General features: G+C 36.6%; 1 protein-coding gene across 2 annotated transcripts in view; it reads right to left on the bottom strand.

Moving 5' to 3' along the window:
- The window catches only part of AP-1gamma (adaptor protein complex 1, gamma subunit), a 36,147-nt gene extending 23,846 nt beyond the window's left edge, over positions 1-12,301 (bottom strand). Inside the window, exons 1-6 of one of the 2 annotated variants that reach the window (XM_027382257.2) lie at positions 12,184-12,301; positions 7,020-7,093; positions 4,655-4,838; positions 4,317-4,463; positions 3,787-4,025; positions 3,130-3,206 (exon numbers count right to left, since the gene is read on the bottom strand). In XM_027382257.2, the coding sequence (XP_027238058.1) occupies positions 3,130-3,206; positions 3,787-4,025; positions 4,317-4,463; positions 4,655-4,838; positions 7,020-7,083 (711 nt within the window). In that variant the 5' untranslated portion in view covers positions 7,084-7,093; positions 12,184-12,301. The remainder of the gene's footprint in view (positions 1-3,129; positions 3,207-3,786; positions 4,026-4,316; positions 4,464-4,654; positions 4,839-7,019; positions 7,094-12,183) is intronic. The other variant, XM_027382258.2, reaches the window with a different exon arrangement.
- Positions 12,302-12,500: the final 199 nt, after the last annotated feature.

Raw genomic sequence — 12,500 nt, 5'->3', positions numbered from 1 at the left:
ACTATGTTAATACCTACCACTATCAAAATTCTTCTAGAAATTAAAAAATGTGGACTTAAAAATACATTGAAACTGTGAGGCATATGCCCTCTTCCTTAGAAAAAGTCTATTGTCACTAGCATAAAAAAATAAGAAATCAGTTTTTTCATTCTTGACAACTGCCTAACCTCTTTAAGGAGGAGAGGATTCACTTTGGTAAAGTTATTAATGGAAGTAATCATTTATGGACATGGGCACAATGGCTAGCCCTGACAATGTTTTTGCTAAAGATGTTTACATCATTCACAAACTCTTGAGAACATGATTAAAAATTCTTTTGAGAGAAAAAAAATAAATTATTCATGGTTACTTATAATACTTGTGCTAATCTGCTTTGCCATAATTGACATTTTTACATTTCTGCAATATAGCTAATACCAAGAAGCCTAACTACCTACCTGATATGGCTAATCTTGCAATGATTCTTATTAAATTTTAGAGATTTCATACAATACCAAATCAATCAATAGTAAAACCAATACTGACAGTACACTGAAACAAAGATGCAGAAAAATGACACACAAAGAATTCAAATGAAGACAATACTTTTCTTTGAAAGAAATAAGGAAAATCAATGCTTTAAACTGCAGGAGCAATGGCTATACTGTACCAGTTATGGCATGGCTATACTGTACCAGTTATATCTTCAACATGACTTTTTTGCATCTTTCTTGATAAACCTAAAATCACACACACATCATCAACTTGCTATGCTAATAACAAGTAATGAGTAAAAGAAAAAATAGCTTCACCACTTCAATGCTAATCAATAAACCAGCTCACCATATTCACAACAGAATAAGTATCACACATAAGTAATAGTTCTACACTTTGGGATAAGTTATGGACTTTTGATAAGTGAGAAAATAAACTCTCTTATATTCAATGTATTCAAGCCGAGTTTAACCTTCAAATTACATTAAAACCGTGAATTCCTAACTAACGCTAGTAATAAACATCTGGGAATCTGTAAAACTTCTATGTCCAGAATTTCTGAAACTTCTTAAGGATCATAATGCTCATCATACATACTGAACGCCATTTGAGTCATGGCACACAACAGTAACAAAAAAGATATGACTGATGTCATTGCAAATTATATATATTACACATGTATATTACACATGTATATATGCATATATATAAATAAATACATATTTACGTACGTATATTCATTAATACGTATTTACATACGCATATATATATATATATACATATATATATATATATATATATATATATATATATATATATATATATATATATATATATATATATATATATATATATATATATATATATATATATATATATATTTTTTTTACTCATATATACATATCATGTAAATATTACAACTCATTTTTGTACTGAACACATACCCTGGATAATTTTCCACAAATTTTTATTTCAAAATTTGTGGAAATTTAAGTTATATGGCTTTAACCTTCCAAAAAGAAAGAGATTAAATCAAACAATTAAGGTCTGAGGAATACCATCATCATATTGAATAATAAGGATTGATGATAATGTCATAATAATACAGCTACAAAGATGAATATAAGTAATAATAATGATGGTAATATTTAAAGTAATAAATAATAATAATAATAATAATAATAATAATAATAGCAGTAATAACAATATGTGTATTTGTATGTGTGGGCGTGATTGTGTGTGTAAGAATGTGTGTATAAGCATGTGTGTGAGAGTGTATGTGTGGGAGTGTATGCGCGGGTGTGGTTGTGTATGTGTGGTCATGGTTGTGTGGGCGTGTGTGTATTTGTATGTGTGATTGTGTATGTGTAAGCATGTGTGTAGGTGTGTTTGTGTGGGCGTGGATGTGTATATGTAGGCATGTGTGTGGGTTTAAGTGTGTGTGGGCATGTGTGTGAGTGGGCACGTGTTGTGTGTGTGTGTGTGGGTATGCATATGTGTGTGTGGGTATGCGTGTGTATGTGTGTGTGTGTGTGTGTGTGGGTATGCGTGTGTGTGTGTGTGTGTGTGTGGGTATGCGTGTGTGTGAGTGGGCACGTGTGTGTGTGGACGTGTGTGTGGGCATGTGGGTGTGTGAGTGGGCACGACTGTGTGTGGACATGTGTGTGGGTGAGTGGGCACGTGTGTGAGTGAGCACGTGTGTGTGTGGGCATGTGTGTGTGCGAGTGGGCACGTGTGTGTGTGTGTGGGTGGGCATGTGTGTGTGTGTCTGTGAGTGGGCATGTGTGTGTGTGTGGGTGGGCATGTGTGTGTGTGTGAGTGGGCATGTGTGTGTGTGTGGGCACGAGTGTGTGTGAGTGGGCACGTGTGTGTGTGTGTGTGGGCACGAGTGTGTGTGTGTGTGGGCACGAGTGTGTGTGTGGGCACGAGTGTGTGTGTGTGTGGGCACGTGTGTGTGTGTGTGGGCATGTGTGTGTGTGTGAGTGGGCACGTGCGTGTGTGTGAGTGGGCACGTGCGTGTGTGTGAGTGGGCACGTGTGTGTGTGTGAGTGGGCACGTGTGTGTGTGTGAGTGGGCACGTGTGTGTGTGTGAGTGGGCACGTGTGTGTGTGAGTGGGCACGTGTGTGTGTGAGTGGGCACGTGTGTGTGTGAGTGGGCACGTGTGTGTGTGAGTGGGCACGTGTGTGTGTGTGTAGGCATGTGTGTGTGTAGGCATATGTGTATGTATGTGTGTATGTGTGTGTGTGTGTGTGTGTGTGTGTGTGTGTGTGTGTGTGTGTGTGTGTGTGTGTGTGTGTGTGTGTGTGTGTGTGTGTGTGTGTGTGTGTGTGTGTGGTGTTTTTGAGTGTGTGTGTGTGTTTTTTTGAGTGAGTGTTAGTGGGAGTGAGTGTTAGTGTGAGTGAATGTGAGTATGAGTGTGAGTGAATGTGAGTATGAGTGTGAGCGAGTGTGAGTGAATGTGAGTGTGAGTGCCTGTGCGAGAATTCGTACAAGTTTATATGTATGTGTGTATCTTTAAAAAAAAACATCCTTGGAGATTTGCAATACTCTCAATATGGCACAGATTACCGTATCACGGTCATTATCAGATCACAAGAACAAAGTTTCAAAAATAAATTAATCATTAAACAAAAATCTTATAAAAGTAGACTTACCTTTTTAAAATGAGCTAGCATGTCAGGGGATTGCCGGCACATCTCCGTTATCAGGGTGACGCCAGTAATTAACACACCTGAAGGATGACCAGTGTTTATAGTGAAAAATGTAGGCAAAAGGCATGAATGAGAATGAAGGATTACACAGTGTATTTGACTATTTCCAATGAAGACAATCAAAATGTGCCAAATACATCTCTTGCAATGTGAAGTCATTCAATCTCTCTTGATCCTTTTCCTATGCCTGAAGACTAAATCTGAGAACTTCAGCCATTACAGGTAGACACTTGCTTATATCTATCAATCTTCACAGAAAACGGAGATGCAGAAGAATCAAATGTAGCTTTTAGGCAAGGTTAGTCCATCCAAGTACTGAATAATTTTTTTTTTTTTTTTATCACAGCCAAATCTTCATGCTAGCATATATGAAATAAAATCTATTCATATTGAACTTTTGTTTTATCTTTGTACATCAACATCATATTTTGCCTTTTGCCATAAAATTTTAGTACAGTGATCATGGTATTCCTTTGTGCTTAACTTCACTACTTGTACACTTAAAAAATGTATCTTAAAAATCTTTACTGGAGTTTACATTAGTAGCTCCACATCTATGGTTTGCCCCTAAAATGTAAAATACATCCCCCCCACACTGACCATGATTCTTTTCAGAGAGGAGTGAGCGCGTGGCTGGGAGATACATCTCCATCAGTTCTGGCACTTTGCAGATAATTCGTAATGCGCAGACAGCTGCCTTTTTCCTTATATATGCATTAGATGATTTTAAAAGTCTCTCTACTTCTCCTGCTAGATCCCTTGACATTTCTGGTGAAGCAATGGCCCCGAGGGTGCAGAGCGCTAAGCCCTGGACAAACTGGGTTGATGAGTTCAGGTCACTGGAAAGTAGAACCCATTAGCATACTGGCAAAGAAGCATATGTGTCAGTAAAAGTAATTGATGAGATACCTGAAGAATGAGACCCTATCAAAGAAATAATACTTGCCTCTTCTTCATATAAACTCCTCCATCCTTTCTTTATAACTACTTCTGAAGGTCAGTAGTGAATACAACTAAATAAAACTAAAAACACTAACAGCTCTTATATCTGAGCATTCTAAATAAATGAGAGAAAAAAAATACATATAAATGTAAAAGAGAAATGCTAACTTAAATTTGCCAAAACTCACTTTTTAAGAGAGTTGGTAATTAACAGATGTACATCTTGCCGTTCATCCAACAGAAGCATGGCACCAAGGTATCCAATGCGCTTGTCTGTAAACCGGGGTGATGCTATAAGCTTCAGACACTCCATCTGCCCAAAATGTGCTGGATACCTGATAAACAATGAAAAGCGTATGAAGTGAAAATTAAAGAAAGAGGGAAATAATATACTGTTACCTTATTCCCTTCATAAATATCCATAAAAAGATCTTATATAACTCATCGCCTCTTCAAAACAGACAAAAAAATAATTATAATAATAAACAAAAAAATAAATAAATAAATAAAAGACATGGACACATACCCCAGCATGTGTATATATAAAAGTTTTGCCACATTTCTGCATCTCCAAACAGAATCTTCTTCTCTGAATGTGAGTCGGATATATGCACACTCTCTGTTAACAACTGCTCGCTCCTCAGCTGCTGTCTTTGCCGAGCGGATCTGTCTGATGAGGTCACGAAGGCGGATGGGGTTGGGTTGTCTCACTGTGGAACAAGGAGGTTCAACTTGCAAAATAAAAAAAAGATGACAAACTTTCTGGTTAAACAAATGCCAGCATTGTTAAGCTGAAATTCATGCCAATGTATCTAACTCCAGGTTAGAGAACACAGGACAACCTACATCATCCCACGCATATTAGTACAAACATACAATAATAATGTTCACAATGAACCACTTCTTATTTTATTTTACTTTATCTTAAGTCATCACAAAAAGGATAAATTCATATGAAAATATCTTACACTTAGAAGTTCACTGCTAATTTGCCAAAAAAAAATAACTAAAACAACATAAAAAAAACATCATCCCACCCACAGACTAATAACCTCTCTGGAAACTTCTTTTCCTTATTTCCTTACAGGGAAGAGCCAAAGAAGCAACTACAAACAACAGATTTTAAGTCCCAACTCTAGCATGTAAATGATGTAACTTTCATTTAAGCAAGCACACACTAGTCCTGAATGAGAGACCATGACTCTCTATTGATCCTCGCATCCACAATGCAATGAGAGAAAACCAAGTCAACACACCATGCTGTAAGTCCAAGGCTGGAGAAGCTAGAACTTAGTTATGCAACAGAAATGCAACCTTAACATTAATTGTTAGTTATCATTACATCACACCCAAATATATATATTTATGATCTGAACTGTTAAATTAAGATTTAAGCTTTCTTAACAATAGCTCCTGCCCCATATTCACAATCACTTCCAATATACACAAGTAAATATAGATATATATATAATCATCTTCCTATTGCTTCTCCTGCCAGCTGCAAGCTTCCTACTTCTAAATCTGGGTTATCACACAAACTTGTGTTTCAAATATGAAAAAAATTCAAATAAATACATAAAATTAAAACATTAAGAAAGACCAAACCCATTGCTAAAACTATCATATCTTGTCTTTAAACCTGTGTCATAGGCTACCCTGACCGAGGACCCCGAGCGTATCTCCACCAGGTCAACAAGAGTCCAACCTATTGAGGAACAAGTGGACACCGTTAGTGCCATCCAGTGCAAAGCCAGATTATTAGCACTGCTTCTGCAGTTACAAGCAAGCTGTTTCATGTTCTCAAGCATATTTCATTCTCTATCTTCAAAACTGTTATTGCCATACCAATGAAACATGCAGCTGTTTCTAACACATGTAACATATATTCCAATTACTCCTACAGAGGGTTTCTGTGACTTATGGATATTTCTAATTTTCTTTGAATTAAGGCTGCATATGAGACTTTCATATCACAGACAGGTCAGGTATAAAGTTTGAAACTGCTTCTCAACAATTCTTTTTAACATTAGCAGGACTCCTTCCTATTTAATATAATTTCAAATCACTTTCTTTTAACTCTTACAGTAAAGTAATTGAAAAATATACCCTGTCAACAAACTCCTGGTCTCAAGAATTCACTTGATTTAAATGCTTTTTAAGCTAGATAAAGCATTATCTGATGTTATTGGATTACAATGGACTCTCATTTAAAGACCAAAGATACTATACATACTAGTAAATTTGTACATAAATAAAAATAATGTGTCACTGTAAAATTACCCTTATATTCCTCTTTCCTAATCCAAACTAATACAAAAAATACTCAAAATCTGTGTATAAATACATATTTATATAAACAAACACAACCACCACAAAAAGTTCCTAGGTCTTGTTACATTTAGAGATAAAGAAAAAAAAATCCTATCAGTTAAAATTCGAGCCAACAAGAATGAAATGAACGGGCAAATAAAGCAGGTCTTCAGCAAGAATTTCTTTCATAGTGAGCTGGCTGATACAGGTTCCAGGTGCAAGAGGTTCACTTGCTGCCTTCATCTAAATTCCCTGACTTTTACTTACCTTTGGCCAATCCTTCTGAAAGGCATTTTAGTATAATGAGCTAACCTGTATAATTCACAACAGGACTAATGTCAAATGTAATACTCTGATTTATTCTAATTCTATGAATCTATATATAACATGAAGTTTCATATACCAAGCTATCATTCTAACCAAGGATTCTATGTACTTAAAATAATTCAGTTTGGATTCTAAATCTAGCAGCAACTAGTGAAGCCACAATTCACCTGGACCCAATCCACCTGCCCCCATGACAGCACAGCAGTACGGATATGCGTGGGTTGCGAGGGTCCCAAACGAGAGGGTCTACGTACCTTTTTCATAAACCTCCTTACCTTTCTCCACCGCATCATTGATCACCTGTTTTATGCTCGACATCTTGCCGAGGCTGTAGGTAGAAAACCTGTGGTTAGCAGTATCATGGCATAAAAACTTATATTAAAAATGATTATTTATCGGATAAATGTACAGATCTAACCAGTGAAAAATACCACACTCAGAAAATTACCCTTTAAATGAAAACCTGTATTAAACTACTTTTCATTGAACTTAATGTTTTTTGTTTTGTTTTGTTTTCACCAAGATAATAAAATACAAATCAAACATTCTCCTGACCTGAAACCTTGTTCTGAAAACAATTACCTAATCTACCAAGCACTGACAAAAGGGTTAAACCTACAAGATAACCACATCAAAATCAAAAGTGTTTAAATAATGTTGTTACTCTAAATATGCAACAAATGCAGCATTATTTCTTATAAACAGGATGAAGTTGAACAGTCCAAGGAGTTCAGTTAAACAGTGTGGTTCATAAACACAAAAATGTTATTTGACAGAGTATTTTCCCTTTTTCTTTCACTCAATATGATCATGGGGAATTCTTCCTTGCTAAGGACTCCACAATAAGAGATATACAAGAGGGTGTTAGCATTAAACTTGTAGACCAAGTCTACTGATACACAAATAAAACAATCACCTTTTCTGGACTTGGATGTAAATATTAAATGGAGCAAATGCAAGTGATGGTTTTGCTGAATCTTGGATTATCACTCAAGGAAATTTGTCCTGATTACCTTTGCGAGTGCTTTGAGGCTCGTTACCTGCCAGATAAGGGATTACCAAATGTGCCAACAGAAGTATTCCTAAAAGCTGATTCCAGCTTGCAGGCAGACACACTAAGAGAATACACAATGGATCACCTCAGAAATGCTGGAAATGGGAAGGGCATTATAGTTATAATTCCTCCTATCAAAATCATGAGAAGTAGTCAACAAGAAACTTGCATAACTAATGTTTTGTATATGGTCTTCAATGTTACACTAAAAACACTCCAACTGACAACTTAAAAACTACCATATTTCAAATAGCAAATAAATGCTCTACAAAATACTCTAGTCCATCTGATTTCAAAGTAGAGTAAGCTGCTATTTTCCGCTCTTTTACAATACATTGTCAGGATGATTAGGATGCAAATCTTGGTAGCTTTTTTTAAATATGAATGTTAATTCAACCTCTGATGATCTTGAAGTGCAACAAAATATAAAAAAGATTGAGAGCTAAAGGGCCTACAACAGCACCTGTTATGTTTGCTATTGTTATTCATTTGGAATTACAGCTGCACTCCTCAAATTTTTCATAATATGTACTCATTTTGTATAAGATATTGAAAGACAGCTGCACAAACTTCTGCTTCTCATGTGGACTAATACTCTTAATAGAGATTCAATAACTGTGTGATCCTTTTAGCAAGTGACATCCCTTCCTTGTTTTCCAAAACTGAGTGTGGATGTCACTCTCCCATGAGAAGGACAGTGGAAAACCAGCTCTTCCTGTTTCTCAAACAATATCACCGACAGGAAGTCGGTACTTTTCATTCAGTAAGGCAGTTAAATGCTTTATATGTCACACTCACAATTTGATAGTGCTTGTATATTGTTTTATTATATAGCTTCAAGACATAACATACCCATGGGGTAAGCAAGTGATTAAACAAAAAAATTATTCAATTCAGGAGTAAAACAGGTATTACCTGTTGCAAAATTGTCCACACTGACAGGATCACTGAATGCAAAGTTGTAAAACTGGAATTTAATATGAAACAAGAAAGGAAGGAAGTAGTATTCATTCATTATAATAATGGTTGCTACTAACTCAGTATTCCTGGAACATGTGTCATGATAAACAAAACAAATTGGGGAGTAAATTTATAATTAGACAATTTCATGACAGTTGGCAATTGCATCACTGAGACAACAGAAAATGTAATAATTTATCTATAGAAAACTGCTTTCATTAGTTCAATCAAAAACTAGTTTCTTCTAGGAACTCATATTGAGGCAGATCATTCTTTGTACAAGAACTTCGGGCAGGAGGAATCTACATAGTAATATCTAATCATTCCTACGAAAGACCTCTGACTAATTCAGCATGTGTACCTGTTGGATCTGTCTACATTTCTTGTGTATTATAGTAATGAGTTTATTTACACAATACCTTGTCAGGAGTCGGTAAGGTGAAGTCCCCCCTTGACAGGTAAAACTGCCCTTGGTTATTTTATGGCTTCCTTGATTAGCACAGTACTGTTTGTAATATAGTATGTTTTGGCAACTATTTAAAGTCATGAGGGCCTAAGAACCAACACTTGTTCATAATACTCTACATGTCAACTTTTTTTTTATTATTATTATTATTCCTTAACCCTACAACATCTATAGCTTCACAGCCACCCCCACAATAATAATTCAGCCAAAACATACAAGACATCAGCAGTGTCTCTCAAAATAGGGCCTCTTTTCCATAATTATATTGGTTGTGATTAATCAACTCCAACCAAAACTAAAAGTGAATCTGTAACGGAATACCAACTATCTGAAGACAAGACAGTGACACAGTGTTAGGTAACACACATGGTCAAAAATGAAACAGCCATAATATGAATTTAAAAGAATGAAACATCTTAAACTCATCATGAGTTCCTAATCAGAAGCTAATGATCAAAATAGTCACTGTGCTTTTCAAACTTTGGCAGAGAAAAAATAAACAATATTTGAGGGCAAGCACATCCAAAGGTGTTCATCAACCATATATATATTATATATTATATCTTAAACAATATATATATCATATATATATACTAGTCTGAGAATATACCCTTCTATATTCTCATGCAATAAAGTTAGGACTACTTCTTTATATAACAAACTGCATAAGGTTTACAAGAATCGTTGTGACTAGATATACCAGTATCGGTTTACTACCATTTGCCAATACCAATTAAAACAGTGGCATGTGCATCAGTAGCAGAAATGCAAATGTCTTGTAAATTTACCTTATCAATCATAATGCAAACTGATGTATTCAAACAGAAATAATGGTAAATTACCCTTTTGAGCAAAAATATAGTACAAGAAAACAGTACATAGATTTTATATACCAGAGCATTTTAAAAACTCTGTATCTAATGACACAGCAGCTGTACATTGAAACTAAAAGATCAATATATAAATCTTGTAATAGGTGCAGTCCAGCCATCAACATTGATCCTTCAGCACTCCAGCAAAGGGCAACAAACTTCCACTACATATTACGGCAAGACAGCTCAGATTAGTACCTTGCTTGAGGAGATTTTGCCAAGGTGGTCTACAAACCATTCACAAGCATGAACACCTCTCTAGCTAATTTATTGTTGAAAAAAGAATCAGTCTAAGGTCTCATCTCCTGAGAATGTACATGGAGGAGATTGGCTTTTGATACAGAACAGGAGGCTCAGAAAGCAAGTTTACAAACTGCACTCGGATCATTTTCTAAGTCTCTAATGCTGTCCTCCAGCAATAACTTGCACTTCTTTGATATCAGATAACAACCATAGCCAGTGGTCCTCACTCCCTCACAGCCACCTCACACATTCAAAAACTAAAAAATTTTACCTCCGAAAAACCCAATCAAAAGAAATTCCAATCGCAACACATACTTAGTTGTCTGGCTTGGAACTATGCCACTAACAGGTTGGAGGTGAGATTGTAGGATTTCTAGCACTGATCACAGTATACTAAAGTAGATTTGACTTGAACTGAGCCAACAAAACTACAAGAAAAAAAAACAAAAACATTTGGGATGCCTATGCAGTTTATTAAAATTTATTGAAAGTCGTTATATTGTAAAATCAAGGTTTCCAATTTCTAACTTGCTACAACTATCATGTAAGAAAAATATAATAAAAATCCAGAAAAACACCATGGCCAGATCAAGATACACAAATATAATCATAAAGAAGACACAGCAATAAGAGGTATAACAAAATCATAACACGAGCGATGCAACACGGACTCTAAAGCCATAAATCAATGTCAAGGGTTCTTTTCATCACGCCATATCAAAGCCTCCACGGCACTCATTGGCAATAGTAAAAGAAAAAAAGAGAAAACAAGTAAATATTACGGCATGTTTAGATCTTGTAGAGTTCCCTGGCAAGTTCATATGAAAATTCCATCAATGCAGAATGTAAATGTTCGAGGTTTGTTGGTCTTGACATGAGTGACGTACAGAGGCCGAGGCAGCAGTGCTTGATGAGGTCCTATGCCGGATAATCCCAAGAAACACATCTTGGAATTCAGTGATCAATCAGTTTCCACACACTGTTTACCTTTAACTATAAGTGTGTCGGACTTGATAGAAATGGAATACAGGCATTTTGTCAAAGAATTTTCTTGTGAATCTTATACTAATACGGTTAAGAACAGAAACTAAACCATTATCACAACTCAAGTAACACCAAAGTCAAACATAATGAAGTGTCATTAGCAAAGGTACCAAATCTAATTTAGGAGTCTTCCTAACCAAAACACCTGTTATAGAGAGAGAAAGGTCATCACAAAAGGGTCTTAGACTAACAACATCAAGAGCAAACAACCATATTTCCTATCATTTCAACGTCTCTATAGATCTTTTTTTTGTATATCAAACAACTGGGTCACATTACATGACATTTAACACATCATCATAACATCACAACATTCTAGTGAACTTGAACCGCATCAAACTAGTTTATCGCAACACCATCAACACTTTCTGAACTTTTATCATAGGCCTATGCAATTCTAGGGTGCATAGGCCTATAGAGATCTCTGACAGGAGGAAATTCCTTTAAAGTTTAGAATCTTCGAAGAAAATGTCAAGAAACTCTGGACAGGTGTGAATAACACTTCTCTCCCTCCCTATTTCCCGAATCCCTGTTCCGCTATCATGAAACAGGAGGCACAAGCGAGGAGGAAGAGGGAGAGGAAAAGGTGATAAACAAGGGACATATGAGAGAGCCTGAATATGTTGACATGGTCTGACTTGGCTCAAAATGGCAGCTCACGAACCCAGCCTTCCAACTCACACCTTCGCCCTGCCCTTCCCACGCCCTACCCTGACCTCATTCGCCCACGGAATGGCACCCACAATCGTCACGACCCCGCCCGTGCCCCGTGACCCTACCTGGGGTGACCTGAGGCGTAGTGCAATGGGATTTAGTGAGGCATCTGAGGCCGCACTCCTGTCATCTGTGTTTCCGGCAAGGTGGAACTGCCCGCACTGCCATCTCGCGGCCAACGGGGAAGGCAACAGAAAACGGGAAGAGAGGGGGGACTCAGCTCTTTGACGAATTTCAGTTTCTCGTTCTGTCTATGTCAGTGGGGACTAAACCTTATCTGTTTTTTACATATTTGTATAAGATCATATCCCCTCTAGCGGCGGAGAGAGAACGGACTCGGTTTCTCGTTCTGCTTATATCAGTGGAACTTTTTTTTTATCAC

This window comes from Penaeus vannamei, chromosome 11 (genome assembly GCF_042767895.1).
Source record: "Penaeus vannamei isolate JL-2024 chromosome 11, ASM4276789v1, whole genome shotgun sequence".
NCBI classification, from domain to species: Eukaryota; Metazoa; Arthropoda; class Malacostraca; order Decapoda; family Penaeidae; genus Penaeus; species Penaeus vannamei.
This window is presented reverse-complemented; position numbering and strand designations above follow the sequence as displayed.